Source organism: Zea mays, chromosome 3, assembly GCF_902167145.1.
Source record: "Zea mays cultivar B73 chromosome 3, Zm-B73-REFERENCE-NAM-5.0, whole genome shotgun sequence".
Lineage (NCBI taxonomy): Eukaryota > Viridiplantae > Streptophyta > Magnoliopsida > Poales > Poaceae > Zea > Zea mays.
This window is the reverse complement of record NC_050098.1, coordinates 113439002-113454120: the sequence shown is the minus strand read 5'-3', so window position 1 is coordinate 113454120 and position 15119 is coordinate 113439002. Positions and strand designations below refer to the sequence as shown.

The 15119-nt window shown below is 46.0% G+C and overlaps 3 protein-coding genes across 4 annotated transcripts; all 3 read right to left on the bottom strand.

Moving 5' to 3' along the window:
* Nucleotides 1-2069: 2069 nt before the first annotated feature.
* LOC103650262 (kinesin-like protein KIN-14R) lies at nucleotides 2070-6875 on the bottom strand. The gene is given in 15 exon segments (XM_008675863.2): nucleotides 2070-2332; nucleotides 2334-3077; nucleotides 3328-3453; nucleotides 3546-3709; nucleotides 3791-3828; nucleotides 3916-4131; nucleotides 4217-4378; nucleotides 4455-4740; nucleotides 4850-5026; nucleotides 5115-5222; nucleotides 5328-5427; nucleotides 5524-5600; nucleotides 5807-6002; nucleotides 6099-6310; nucleotides 6427-6875. Coding segments are annotated over 15 exon segments (2835 nt in total). The 5' UTR covers nucleotides 6587-6875; the 3' UTR covers nucleotides 2070-2263.
* A 1184-nt stretch (nucleotides 6876-8059) lies between these two features.
* LOC100282366 (Ribosomal protein L14p/L23e superfamily protein) lies at nucleotides 8060-13936 on the bottom strand. Of its 2 annotated transcripts, none has more exons than NM_001313847.2 (4): nucleotides 13805-13894; nucleotides 13225-13279; nucleotides 9527-9630; nucleotides 8060-8619 (listed from the first exon to the last, which is right to left on the bottom strand). In NM_001313847.2, the coding sequence occupies exons 2-4, from the start codon at nucleotides 13256-13258 to the stop codon at nucleotides 8245-8247; spliced, it is 513 nt and encodes a 170-aa protein (NP_001300776.1). In that variant the 5' UTR covers nucleotides 13259-13279; nucleotides 13805-13894; the 3' UTR covers nucleotides 8060-8244. The 2 variants fall into 2 exon arrangements, with proteins under 2 accessions (NP_001300776.1, XP_023157655.1); XM_023301887.2 differs by having other exon boundaries at nucleotides 8069-8619; nucleotides 13492-13936.
* LOC118476684 (uncharacterized) lies at nucleotides 10341-11092 on the bottom strand. Its single transcript, XM_035966265.1, has one exon. It carries the CDS (start codon nucleotides 11000-11002, stop codon nucleotides 10442-10444), a length of 561 nt encoding a protein of 186 aa, XP_035822158.1. The 5' UTR covers nucleotides 11003-11092; the 3' UTR covers nucleotides 10341-10441.
* Nucleotides 13937-15119: the final 1183 nt, after the last annotated feature.

Sequence of the window (15119 nt, the reverse complement as noted above, 5' to 3'; positions counted from 1 at the left end):
TTAAGCTGATTCATAAACCAAGTCCAATTATCTTCTGTTTCAGATGCAATGAACCCATAAGCAAGTGGATACATCCAATTATGACCATCAACTGCTGTAGCTGAGGCTAAATGGCATCAATGCATGGTTTTAGTTCACAGAAAAATCGATGAAAGTACACTTTGCCTTCTATTTCTAGTACGCCAATCTCCACAACACTTTCAGGTGACCTCTTTAGTACCTCAGCCTTCCATCTGTATAACATCTCAAAACTTTCTTCCTATTTACCATAAACCTCTGCAAGAGCTTTTTTCTTTCCCCCTCCAAACTGCCATAAGGAATGGTGATAGAGTATTGGTCTTGTAGTTTTTTTTTTGCAATTCTGTAGCTCCAATGTTGGGTAAGTTTCGAATGATGCTCACAGCTCTACTAGCTACCCACTTTTGAGATGGTGTTATGGTCTTCACCCTACTGCTTGAAATACAGTCATGTTTATCAACTAAAAGTGTCACCTGTAGGGAAATGAATACAAAATGGTGAGTGTCATACACATAAAAAATCTGTGCAAGTTAGAATGATACTCAATATTATTTCACCTTTATCGTTTTTCCATCAGCTTGCCTTCTACCAACAATCCTCCAAGGGCATTCTTTACTAGACTTGCAGAATCCTCTAAACCTACTTCTCTATGCCTAGCTCAAACTCCTCATTAATAGCAAATTGCCTGACAGCCAACCTAAATTCATCCATTGATGGGTACAATGTGCCAAGATCCAATTTTGGGTGATCCTTATCATATGTTATCACTACCTCATCTGGTATGGCATCACTAATAGGAATGGCAACATCTTCAGTATTTTCATCTCCCTGCTCACGCACGCATTGTACGACCATTCGGTTCAGCTACCTTTCTCCTCTCATCCTCATCCCTCAAGCCCAATATCACATATAGCTGATCCTCACTCAATGGTTCAACTCTTCCTTCCTCATCATGAGTCTCTACTATTTTTAAGTTATTGTGGGATAGGTAAAGAAGCCTCAAACAACAACAATGGAGCATCAGTATTGCTCCCCATGGCAACCTCCGAATCTACCCTGCTTGCAACAATTAGGAAAACGTGAAGCCATAATTGATTGAATCATAAATGCTCTAATCATAATTTATGAGCAAAGTTGTCCATATCAACATTGAAAACCTGATCCTGTTGGTGGTTAACCACGATTCATCACTGTAAATAATACTGCTGAAGGCTGATACTGAAAATATAATTACTAATACCGTCTAGATGACTCAATTGAATAAGGTTCCATTCCATCGCCTAGACCGTGGTGGTGACGAAGAATGACGTCTGTGCGATGGAACTAGGACTGCGAGGGAGATCTCCTGCAACTGACAATTCGACGACGGGGATGAAGAGTCGACGATCCGGCTCAACAACAATGGCACGAAACAACAATCGAGAATAAAAAGCCACCGCGGGGCTTCGACGGGCGCTGCCAGCCAGGCCCCTTCTCCCTCGTGCGCAGTTGTTCGTTGGCGGCGCAAGGCAACAAGGCCCCTTTGGCGAGATCAGTGGTGGCTGCATGTACATGCGGTTGACCGGTTGTATTATATTGTACCACGTTCCTAGGAATATGGATAGAAGGGTAGATTAGTCCTTAAAAAATCTAGAAAATAGAAAAAAAAGAGAAATAAAACTGTTAAAGGGATAAAATGTCAAGTAAATCAATGTGTCAATGTTATGGGGGTTAAATTTACGGTGTCAATCTTTAGAGTGTCAATTATGCAAAGTCACTTGTTTAGAGTGTCAAAAATACAAATTTCTTGCTACGCTACGCTACGCCTCTGATTTGCATTGTTTAGATTGGCTGAGTTGGAACTGGACGTGAGAAAAGAATGTGAGGATCTGGCACGCAACTACGCAAGCATTTCAGTTGTATGATAGTCGTCCACTATATACGCTAAAATAGTTTGGATTACGATAAGTTTTGCTGTGAGAATCGTTGTTAACTTTGCAATTTGAATACTTACGGGATGAGATTCTCAATCAAAAGGTCTTGAAACCCATTTGCAAATTTTCTTAATTATAGACGGATTCTCAATGACAATGATAACCCTCCAAATGAAAATCAGCACGAAGTGGTTTTACAGCATCACACAAGTTTGTGAGACTGACTGTAGCCGGCAGCAATTCGTAGAGTTCTCTCACAATACGCGAGAACTCACAAACTCAAACCGAGCATCACCTGAATTTTGTACAAGCAATCTAACAGAACACTCCTTTTACTGGTCAGAAATTCCTGAGGCTCGTCCCGTTGTTCCACCCCCGCTCCTTGTCCCTGTTCTGTTGCCGCACCTTCTGCCCACCAACACCGCCGCCGCTCGCAGGCACTCGCCGAGCCGCTCTGCGTGCACTACTGTCAGTCCCTTGAGCAGCAGGTGCAGCAGCACCGGCTTTCTTCGCTGCCTGCGCCGCCACTGACGGCCTGATGACTACCTTCTTCTGCAGGCTTCGGCGCAGGAGGCTGCTGACCCTTCTACTCCGGCTGCCCTTGTCGACGGAGACGACCGGAGGAGAGCACGGCGAGGGCGAGCGCGACGACAGGTTCTCCGTGATCCTGTCAAGCGGCGACACTGCTGCTGCTGCTGCTGTGGGCATTGGCAGCAGCGAGTTGTGGCGCGGAAGCGGTATCAGGGACGTCCGGCGCGAAATCGGCTTCAGCGGCTGCTGGTAACCTCCGCCGTTGCCGAGCGAGACTCGCCTCGCTTTCGTACTGGGCGCCGGCAGCTGCGCGGCGGCTTCAGGGTTGTTCTCCTTCTCCTCCTCCTCCCCTAGTGACATCAGCTGCTTGAAGCTGTAGGCGTCGGTGTTGCTGTCGGAGAACATCTGCTTGGAGATGCACAGGCCTTTAGGTGTTGCTGCTGCTTTCTCTGCTGTGGAGTTGAGGTTCCTCTCGGCCATTGGGCTTCTCAGGTACGAGTTGTTCTCTTCTTTCATGCCGTGCTGCTTCTGCAGATGATCCTGGGCAATCTTGTTGTCGACGTGCTGCCGTGCTATCTTTCTTTCAACTAGAAGCTGGGATTCCAGCTCTTTGATCTGCAGGAGTTTAGAAGTAGCGATAAGCATGTAAGGTTTTTTTTTCTTCTCATTCCAGTTTTCCCATGCACACTACATCATCAGTCACCGCATCACATTTGACAAAAAACATGATGTATTAGAATACAAAATTTCTTGGTTACCACAGTGAAATTGAAAACTTTAATTAGCACGTCTAAATTATACACAGGAAAAGGTGATCACGAGAATAATTTAATGGCAATAAGCAACCAAATATAGCAGGATATACCTTCTCTTGGAGATTCAGGGTGAGCAAGTCTTTGGCCTTATTCTTCACTTCAAGTGCTTGTATCCTTTCTTCCATACTCTTAATCTGAGCATCTTTGTTCTTGCTATCCTGTTTGGCTCTCCCAACCTAGCAGAATCAATAGAGAGTTACGTTTTAGTGAACTTCAGAATTTACAGCATATCTGCACATACATATATATTGGCATAATGCTATCATACCATGAGCTTGTATCTTGACAATTCTCCAACATCGACTTGTTTTTTAGCCTGACCAAGCTCTATGCCTCGTACTCTGCTCGCGAAGTTCAATGAACAAAGAGTTTCACCCACGTCGTTCTCATTAGGACTGATTTGAACAAACATCAAAGTTTTGGAATCTCCACCTGTATTGTTTAAACATTGAATCATAAAACTAAACTAAAGTGTAAGATTACACAATTCTATGAAACAAAAAAACTACATACTTAATGAGTCTTGTAGCAAGTGTGTTAGCTTCGAATTCCTGTAATTTAAAACAACTATCTATAAGTGGTCATAATTTAAGTTACAAGACTAATAAAACTTAAATAAAGGACTCAAATTTAAATACCTAAAGGGTATATGTGAGGTCTTTGTTGCAAGAGCGGATATGACATCACCAAGTGCAGAAAGTGATTTGTTTATATTCTGTGCTTCTTTCAATCTTTCTCCTTGTGCATCGGTCTTTGCTACCCGTTCACTTCCAGCAAGGTCAATTAGCCATAATTTGCTCTTTGTACATTCTCCATTCATCAAGTTTTCTCCTTTGACCATTACACAATGTATACTGAAATTAAATATCAATTAGTACATAATCTGTGATTTATGTCATAATATAAGTGAATAAAACATCTTTGGACAAAGGTACCAACCAGTGAGATCGACTACTATGCTCATTAGCATTTGTGGAACCCACGACTCTAGCTTTGCTGCCAGTGCGTAGTACTTCCCAAGCTTCTTTCATGTTAGTCACTCGTGCTTCAACAAGTCCTGGTACATGGTGAGCCCCTTCTCCAACTTGTCTTACTTCTAGTCTGTAAAAAGGGTACAATGTCATAACAGAATTTATATTACTAATACAATAAATATAGCTAATGAGTTGAATTGTACCTTTTTGTTGTTGCTCCTGGTTGAGATCCTGTCAGTAGCAAATCATGAATCTGCTCATTGTACACCTCCAATACACTGACAGTAATCTCATATTGGAATGTGCCCTCCCTTTCTTTGATTATTTGAAAAAGTTCTTCTAGAATTCGATAGTTAACACCACGAGCACCTTCAATCCCTTCCATGGTAAATGTTTTACCAGTACCAGTTTGCCCATAAGCAAAGATGCAAACATTAAATCCGTCCAACACAGAAATTGCATATGGCGCAGTTTTCTCAAAAACCTTTTCTGTATATATAAGTTGAATAAAAAAAATTGTTGTTAAAACATGAGCAATCACGTCAATACAAAATAATGTGAAACAAGGTAAGTAAATAAAGATTGCATAGTGAGTTACCTTGGTCTTCTTCAGGGCTGAAGACAGAATCAAATTTGTATATTTTTCTGGACGATACATGACCCCTAACAATGAGCTCTCCATCTTTTGCAGAGTCAAAATCAATGGCTGACGAAGCTCCTTCTGCTATTTCTTCTGCATTAAGTGGTCGGCACCGACAAAAAACTCTTATATTGCCTAAGAAACATGCAGATCACTGTTAGTTTTGTCATCATTATATCTGCAATGAAAATGTGCAAGATGAAAATGAAATAAAATAACAAACCCTTTAGCTCTATAAGCTTGTTGTATAAGTCTTTCCGCTCCTTTGCCTCCTCATTGAACTTCTCTTTGAGGTCTTTAAACTCACATTCCAGACTTACATATCGACTCACTGTTAAAATAATCATATTGTGTTTATAGTAATTTGTATTTAGTAAATACAAACAAGGATGTTGAATAATGTAGATATTTTAAGGCTTCACCACCACAAACATACCATATTGTTGAATTGCTGCAGACATTTGTGAAGCATCTAACACACATTTTCTGTACTCTACTGATTCTTGTCTTAGATTCTGGTGCTCTGACTTTAATACCTGCATATGATTGTAATTAGTATCAGACCACATATGAGATATCTTATATGGCATAAAGTTCAAGGCAAGTGTGTAAAATGTTTTTTAGAGGAATACCATAAATTTTTCGCTCAATTCTTTCAGTAATTGACACAAACGACTCTTCTCTTTCACTTGCCCTTCAACTGCAGAGGCTGCATGAACAACAAAAATCTTTTTTTTTAAACACTTCCGACAAAAACAAGAAAGCCTAAGCCTGCACGGCATTGTTTGATGACAAATCTAGTGAATTGGGTTGAACATATGCGGTTAGTTACAAGACTATCAGATTCTGAACAGAACCACTATACAAGCCCGCAGCCTAGAGTGTTTAATTGTGTGTCTTGTCAGAATTATTCACCTAGTGAGCCAACGTGCATGGACTTTCTCATCAGCTCCATCCGCAGATCATGGAGAGACTCCTGGGCTTCACGGCACTCCCTAGTCTTGAGCACGTTCTCCCTCATGAGGTCCTCTAACAGCCTCCTGCATTCCTCCTTCTCCCGCAGAAGCACACCGTACTGCTGTTTTAACACACCGCAGCAATCGGATGTATCCTGCAATGAATACGGAAAATTTCTATTTAGCCACACTGGGGGCAGCTGCCACGTCATCGAATTCCCTGAAGATTTTTGGTGGTGATGGTGGACAACCTCTCCAGACTCTTCCGGTTGCGGGCCCCCTGGGACGGCTCGACCACCGCCCGCGGCGCCGCATCTCTCACTCGAAGCCGGTCCCTCAGCTGGCGGCGAGGCTGGGGCGGAGAAGGGCTTGAGCGGCACGACCCTGTGCCGCGCGGCGCCCCTCCGGATGTAGTCCGGCGTGTCCTGCGCCGCTCCCGCGGAAGCCTCCGGCGAACCCTCTGCTGGCCACCGCAACGGCAAAACAAACAAACAAACAGCGATAAGAAATCGATAGCCGCCGGTCGAGAGACTCGAGATATGGGGAGAGAGGACAGAGGAGCTGTGGCGGGGCGCGTACGTTGGCCGACGTCGAAGCGGCCCTGGTCGGCGGCGTAGGGGATGATGAATTCGCGGGCCTCGGACATCCTCACCGTCTTGGCCCTCGGCGGAGGAGAGGAGGGTGCGATGGCCAACCCGTCCGGGCCCCGGCTCCGGCCGCCGCTCCCCTCGTCCTCCATCTCACGCCGCCTGCCCGGATCGGTGCGGCGATGAGGGACGGACGAACGGACGAGTCGTGCGCGGTGACGATCACTGAGCGCCTGATCCCTGATCACGTCGGCGCGGGCGGTGAGGAAGGAAGGGCGGACGAGGTGAAGGGAGTGGTGGGGGTCGCGGGATCGGATCCTCGTTTGAATTGAATCAGGGCGAGTGGGCGAGAAAGCAAAAGCGACGATAGCGCAGCCGCAGCAGAGGAGGAGGAGGCGACCGTTGCTCGGGGTCGGGGCCAGAGGGTGAGAATTTTTTTTCTCGAACGGATTCGAACTGCTCTCGTCTCGTCCTCTAAATAACGGCCCGCTGAGGGTATGACGGGTGGGCCCTACTCTGGTCCGGCCAGCGAGTCAGCGACGGTGGCTGGGCCCAACCAAGCCCAACGTCAGCGCCTCGTCTCCGAACGCTGGAATGGAAAAAGAGGGTTTTTGTCTCGGCCCGGCGGGGCCCGCCCTGCTCGTGCTGATCCATGTAGGCTTGCGGTTGGTAGGTAGTCAGTAATCCAACCCAAGCATACGCAGACTCACACTCCTGCTACTAGATAGATGGCAATGGGTATTCGAAACCCGAATACCCGACGAGTTTTATCCGATATGAAGGTGGGTACGGGATGATTTCTCTACCCGCGGATATGTTAATGGGTAAAAACCTCTACCCGTTGGGTAGACGAGTACGTTACGGGTTGGTACTACTCATACCCGTCTACCCGTGGATAAAATATACCCGCATCAATAGCACTATAAACATCTAATAGAGTCCAACTTAGCTAAAATAAAACCCTTCTCTAGTTATCATTTGTCTAGATACCAAGTTATGTAATCATATGATTTGTTATATGTGAAATTAAAGTTGTTTTTATATGTTTCTTTAATATTTTGAGTGATGGTATATTGGAATTTAATTCTTTCCTAGCGGGTACGGGTTACTCGACGGGTAAAAATACCCGCGCGGGTACGGGTATGGGTAAGATTTTATACCCGCGAGTATATATGGGTAACCCGACGGGTAGAATTTTTTTTTGATGGGTACGGGTATAGAATGGTACTACCCGACGGGTATGTACCCGTTGCCATCCCTCTGTCCCCAGCATCGAGAGTCCGTCCTCGTTTCGAACAACTGTGGCGGACTGGCGGGGATACAACAGCTGTACGTAGCACAAGTGGCATACCAACCACGAACTCAAACCAAAGCGTGTCCGCCTCAATACGATTCGAGAGACAAATGCAAAACGATCGCTTGATCGACCGTAAATAGATATGCTACATTGCTACTGATTTTCGAGTTTAAAACTATTGATTTTTTTAGAAATTTTACACAGATTAATTTGTTTGTAAATTATATGACATATACAATCAGGATTAATAGGATTATGCTATTGGCAACTAATTCAAAGTTCATCACATAGACGAACTCGCAGACAAGGATATCTGCATACATGTGAAAGCAGCTTGTAACAAAAAAAAATGGAACTCCAGAATCGATCACGACACGTATTGGCCATCCAAATGGACGAGCAATGTCATCAAAATAGTTCAAACGGTCCATGCTATCGTTTCACAATGCATTATTCAAACAGAGAACACACAAAAAAAAACATTCCCACAAACACTTGGCTATGCGACACACCTCAAACAATGTGTTCAGCCAGGGCCAGGATCTTGAGGTGCTTCTTCTTCCTCAGCTCGTGGGGGACGGGGCCAAAGACGCGGGTGCCGATCAGCTCGCCCTTCTTGTTCACGAGGACCACCGCGTTGTCGTCGAACTGGACCTCGCTGCCATCGCTGCGTCCTTTCTTCATGGCGGCACGGACGACCACGCCGTAGACTACGTCTCCTTTCTTGACCTTGCCACGAGGCTGGGCCTCCTTTACGGATCCGATGATCATGTCCCCGAGCCTTGCTCCTTTCTTCCCCCTCAGGGACTGGATGCACATCACCCGCTTGGCCCCGGAGTTATCGACCACCTTCAGGTTAGTCCTCATCTGGATGAATGTTCTGATTTGCTGAAAATGGGATAACAACATGTCATTTATAGCCTAATACAAGAGCTGAAAATCGCAAGCACAGGAACCTGAAAACCAAAAGCTTGTAGATATTGCAAAAGCTATTGAAGCATTCTGCTACATGAAGCAACTAAATGATAGCGAGATAACTAACTGGATGATGGCTGCCATGGACTCATGAGTATTGGGGAAAATGGAAAGATAGGCAATAATATCCATTAGTTAAACTTAGAATGTCAGTGCAAGTTACCATACACGGATTAAAACAAGAGCAAAATGATCTTCTGGCAAACAGTCATGTGAAACAATGAAAAATGTAGTGAGTTCAATATATATTTCGTTTTTGTTCTCCAAAAAAACAACAATGCTGAGATAGATATACAAACAAGAGATCATTACATTTCAAATGTTATCTTCATAGCTTCAAACCACATCGTTTTTGAATATTTTTGACGTACTCCTGAATGTTAGCTCGTTTTCATAGAATGACCAATGAAGCAGAATGTCTTGTAACATAAGACAGTTTGTGATAGGAATTCAGTGTGCCAAAGGATCTAGTCGTAGTCTTATTGCCATGGCCGTGTAATGTAAGTAGCCCTTTCCTCTGGGTAATTCTTGGCTAACCTTTGTAAAAGTGTCCTGTTTTGTTTTGATAAAATCACTGGGGAGCAAACTCCACAGTTTCCCTAAAAATATATTTCAGTCGTATAAGCAAGGTCAATCAAATGCTGGATATCGTGGGAAAAATGGAAGACAGGCAATTGTCCAATAATCACATGAGAATATCAGTGTAACTATCATAGGGCTTTGAAAACATTTATCTTTTACAATTAGCTTATTTGAAACAGTAAGTATACACATTTAGTGTCAACATAATAATGTTTTTCACACAGAAAGAATATCTTACCTGACTGATAGCATCGCAATGAGAAGGCCTTGTTATTGCCCCAACAGAAGAGTTGGCAGCCCCAAACAAACTATTTCCAAGGCTTCCCATCAAAGTACGTCCAACTATATAAATAAAAAAGCATTCAACACTGAATTAGAACAATGTCCACGTCCTCACAAATAGCTACTGAAAGCATGAGCATCTAAATTTTAATAAGGCGCAGAGACTTTCTTATGGGCTCAATGGCTCATGGTTATGCATTAGCTGCACCAACATAGAACATGATTCAAATTTCGTAAGCATTTAAACAATAGGGCCTGATTGTAATTAACCACCCGACCATGCGTCTATGCCCATGTAACCTAGTTGGTTACTGTGCAAACAAAACATTGGCAAAATTTGAACACGGGTCATAATTTTTTATTAAAAAAAAGAGCCTGTCACTTAAACCTACACAATTTCTATCTATCACTCGCCAGGTTTTTAATGGTCCATGTTAGAGTATATTAAGCATGTTAGAGTATATTAGGCAACTACTGATATGGTTGGTTCAGGATTGATTGTAATCACGGGATAATCTTCCTTGTATCTAGGATAAACTTCCTTATCTCTATGATAGGCTTCTTGCCCTCCAAGTCATGTACTCCTATATATTTTCCCTAAATGTTCAATTCAATATCATCCCACACATTATACGCAATCTCTCCTTCCTACATGGTATCACGAGTCTAGGTCACGCCCTAGCCTCCCTTCCGCTGCCGCCGCCGCAGCCCGCCCCCGAGGAGATCGCTCTCCGCCGGGGGCAGCGCCCTCGTAGGATATGTCGTGGATCCATTTGATCCGCTGCGTTCGTCGTAGCGTCGTCAAGCACAACACCAGATCAGAACTCACCATCAAGGCTTCGTTGACGGCCTCTGTCCACCTTCCCATCAACTAGCCCAGCTGGATCTGGCCCATTGCACGTTGTCGTGGTGGCGGCTGTGATGGGGTTGTATCCCCGCCGCCAGCAACATCGCACGCCGCCATGGAGGCGGATGCAACCTCCGCTGTCGGCCGAACCGTGGTTGGGCAGTCCTCGGGACCAGCACGTCGTGGGAAGGACAGGTCGGGTCTCGCTCTGCCCCGGGTTTGTGTCGCCACACCAGACCTCTTCTGCGGGTGCACGTGCCGCCGCAGTCTTCCTCCACAAGCGCACGCGGATGTGTGACCCCTTCCTGTGTGTGCCGCCGTCGCCCTTCCAGGTTCATGCGAGCCTCCATGGGAGCCATGCTGCATGAGCATCTGCCCGAGCGCCGCCGCGTTGGCCTTTGTTGGGCTCGCGTTGCTGGCTCCCTCCGTCATGGCAGGGTTGGAGGGCACATGCTCAGTGTGCCTGTCAGAGCTGGTCGACGGCAAGGAGGCACAGAAAAGGAGCAGGGTTACCGATGATGTACCAGATCTATTGTTGCTGCATCTTTTCGTTTTTCTAGTCAGTGATCGAGTTCGCGTCTCCATCGCCCATCGACTCGCGCATCATCGACATTGGCCTTGACAACACCAGTTCCTTCCTCTTCTCCAACTGTGTTGTATGGAGCGGCTAGCGGCATGCTAGGGGACACCCACATGTTGTCTTTGCGCCTCTTCATAGGCACGTCGATCTCTGTCGGTTCATCGTCGCCACTCGCCACTACTGATCGGGAGGTTCTGCCATCAACATCGTTATCATTGTCTTTGCCTCGCACGCCGTCCATCTGTCCAACCAATCGTGCACGCGACCTCACCCTCCCGTGACGTCTGTCGTCTGCCGCGAGTTTATTAACCAAGCGCAAGGGTTGCGGCTATGTCGCCTCTTCGGGCAGCAGCGTCGCCATTCGTCGTCGACCCCCGCCGTCACATCTACATCGTCGTCGACTCCGTCGGTGTGCGTCTCATGTGCGTGGTCTGCGAACTGTTCGACACCTGCGAGCTGCGTCAGCACATCCGTCGATCTGCATTTCACCTGCATGCTACGTCGACACCCTCCGTCGCTGGTCTGCACCACGTTCGTCATCAAGTTCTTCGCCGACAAGTACTGCCGTCGCGCTCCACTTGTGTTGTCGAGTCTCTTCTTCCTGTGTGTCGTGGCTCTCACCGCCGCAACTCCAGGATCCTCGATGCGTCACCACGCCTACCTCTTCGCCTTCTTCCAGCACGACCTTGTTGCCAGCATCGCCATCTCATCCTCACTACTTTGTCTACTCCGATTTGACAACCATGAGCTACGACGACACTCCTGCCATACTACACCACAACCGTCGTGGAGGTCTTCTCTGTTGGTCCCTTCAGACGCTGACACTTGGTTGGGGCTTCTACCTAGTACATGCGGTACTGGCAACGCCAACACGTGCATTCGTCTACGACGTGTTTCCAGGCATGGCAAACCTGAAGCACGCCTCGTCCACTGCGGTTTGATAGCACGTCCTCGGCATCGGCTACTTCCTCTACGACTGTGTCGCCGTCTTCGTCTATGGCACCCTCCTGCGCCACCGTCACCCTGGTGCCTCCTGGCATGCAGCGGGCCTTCCCGCGTGCTACGCCTACGCCCACGACTTGTGCGGCTTGTCTTCTTTGGCGTCCTCGACAACTACATCGACCACAGCTACCCGACGCATAGCACCTCGATAACAGCTCGGCGCCCTTGCACTCGGTTATCTCGACATAATCGGCATAAAGGGCTATCGTCTACATGGGCCACTCCAGTCGCAACATTCGCACCGGCGTTTTGACTATGGGGGATATCTCCATTATTCCGAGGGCCCAAAAGCCATGTTAGAGTATATTAGACATGTTAGAGTATATTAGGCAAATACTGATATGGTTGATTTAGGATTGATCGTAATCCCGGGATAATCTTCCTTGTGTCTAGGATAACCTTCTTTATCTCTACGATAGGCTTCTTGCCCTCCAAGTCATGTACTCTTATATATTCTCCCTAAAGGCTTAATGCAATATCATCCCACACATTATACGCAATATCACCTTCTTATAGTCCGTTCAGGCAATGTCAGACCATCAACAATACATTCCCTGGTGCCAAAAGCCAAACTTGACTCCCGGGTAATAGAATTTGTGGCACGCTGTCCATGGCCTGAGTCCAGCTCATACTGTTGTGGAGTACTACAGTTGTACCACGCGCGCACTTGCTGTATGTTTCGGGTAGACGCTGTGATTTGTTACGGTTCTTGTGTTGTAACATAGAAATTTTTTGTCCTTGTCTAACTATAGAAATAATTGTAAATAATCTTTGTGCCAGCATCGATAAAATTTTGTTGAATTTGTGGTTTTATCTAATAGGTATTTTATTCTCGAATTTTTTTTTAAAAAAAATACAGACTATGCCTACAGAAATTGCAACAAAAAACATAAATTTTACTATAAAATATACTCCCTCCGTTCCAAAATAGTATTTGTTTTAGCTCTTGATATTTATGTGATTATGTCTATATTCAACTATATGATGATGAATGTAGACACATATATAGAGCATATACACCAATTATTGTATGAATCTACTAAAAAGGAAAAAAAACGAAATGTATTTTGGTACAGAGGGAGTATGTAATAACTGAATTTTAGCAAATCCCTTGAATCTAAGCTCATATAAACTGGATCAATTGTATTATCTGAAGGAAGATGCTATGTGACGTGTCCTCGTTATAAAATCAAAATCGCAGAGCGAAAGGCCCTCAAACTGATACCTGGTGAACATTTTGACCTCAGGAACGCCGCCATTTCCTGCTACCTGCTCTTCCCCTGCAAACGAAAATATCGTGCACGGCAATCAGAGTTGAACTTGGGCATAATACATATGCATGTAAGTGCGTTAGGTCCGGACACAAACAGCTTAAGGCACGCCAGTTCCAGTTATCAACCCCAACGAGAAAAAAACACTGCCGTTTGGTGGTGGTGGGGAGGGGGGATTAAATCCCTTGCTAGTCAAATTTTAATAGAAAGAGATTTAATACCTCTCAATCCATGCAACCCCTGCCGAACAAGGCCTAAAGAAAGAGGAACCTCTGCCCCCCATAACCTGAGTCCTGAGATTGTTGGCGGGCGCTCTAGCTGTCCTCGCCAGCCGCTGACGAAGAATCCGAACACCAGCTGAAGTTGAACACAGCCGCGATCCCCAGGTTGAGAGGAAGGGATCGGCAGCACGGAGTGGCGCGGAGAGGAGGAGAGGAGGGGAAGCGGCGGCACGGTAGGGTTTTGGAGTGCTCAGTTTCGCACAGCAGAAAGGGGAGGCAGGGTAAGTCAAGGGAAGGGTAGGGAAGGGCGTACCAGGTGGCTGCTCGTCGTCGCCGCCGCCGCCGTCGCCAGAAAAGCCGCCGTGAGAGAGGGAGGAGGTGAAAACGACTGCAGGAGGTTTTTGTCCAGGACATCGTCGACCGGCCCATATAGAGTAATGGGCCTACAGTTAAGCGGTGCCCAGATCGTTTAAAATATGGAGCCCATTTTATTTATTTAGAATTCGTCTTTCTTATTATTGATCTCTAACGGCTGTGCAAGCTATCCTTATGCGTGGATGAAAGCGGTCAGAAAACACATCTATCGTTTCTATTTTTACATTTATTTTGCGGGACAGTATTGGAAATTGGAAAATGGATATATCGGAAATGGAAACCAACGAAATAAATAGGGAGTCAAAAACAATACAGGTGTTGTTTGGTTCGCATATTGGTAACGTGATGGATAACGAATAACGTTAAATCATGTTTGTTTAAGTTCAATCGTAATTAAATACCTCACTAGAAATTAATACCAACATATTTAAACTTATTATCGTTGGTACCTAAGTGTGAATCATTACCATTACCATTTATGTTACATTTTATTATCTAAACGGTACCACAATTCGGTCGGGTACGGTGTCTAGAGGGGCGGATCTATTTTGCATCAACTCCTGATTTCGAATCGATATGCGTTGCAAAGTCCGAGTACGAGGAGATGGGATCAGTGGTGTCCACCGCACCCCTTGGCGAAATCATCTGTAATCGGGATTTGTCCGGACGCATCGCGAAATGGTCTCTCAAGCTCAACGGGCTTGACATCAGCTACATCCCTAGAACTGCGATCAAGTCCGAGGCTATTGCCGACTTTGTCGCGGAATGGACAGAGGCCCAGGAGCCACCTCCGATCGAGGACCCAGAGTACTGGACCGTGTACTGGAGCTAGAGGAAGTGGAGGACAAGCAAAAACTCACCAGATCACTCAACCTTGCATGGTTGAAAGGCATGAGTCCACTCTCGTCTGTGAAGTCTTATTTCACCCGTGCCGTGACAGCGAGAACGTGGGCGACGATCTCCTCCATACTCAGATTCATGACGGAGTGGCGATCTAAGTCGCCCTCGCTAGTGAACTGTCACATCGCCCTCAGGCATGGCCACGAGTGGCTGAAGGCGGCATTGCACAAACATGTGAATCAGTCTCTCGACGGAGAGGCCTCTCCTGCCTTGCTTGGCAATAACGTCCAACATGTACGCAATATTCGACTTGAACCTCTTCTCCGCGATGTAAGTTCACTCGAGCTTGGCCGCCAGGACACACCCGGTGAACATAGGAGCGCTCCTCTCAAGGTTCCGAACGTAGAACCACT

Excerpts from the sequence above, each read along its gene's own strand:
- LOC100282366 (XM_023301887.2), bottom strand. The coding sequence starts at position 13,258 with ATGGCGGCGTTCCTGAGGTCAAAATGTTCACCAG. Across the intron at positions 9,631-13,224 it reads GAGGTCAAAATGTTCACCAG|TTGGACGTACTTTGATGGGA; the intron begins GTATCAGTTTGA and ends TTATTTATATAG. Across the intron at positions 8,620-9,526 it reads ATTGCGATGCTATCAGTCAG|CAAATCAGAACATTCATCCA; the intron begins GTAAGATATTCT and ends TCCCATTTTCAG.
- LOC118476684 (XM_035966265.1), bottom strand. The coding sequence starts at position 11,002 with ATGGAGACGCGAACTCGATCACTGACTAGAAAAACGAAAAGATGCAGC.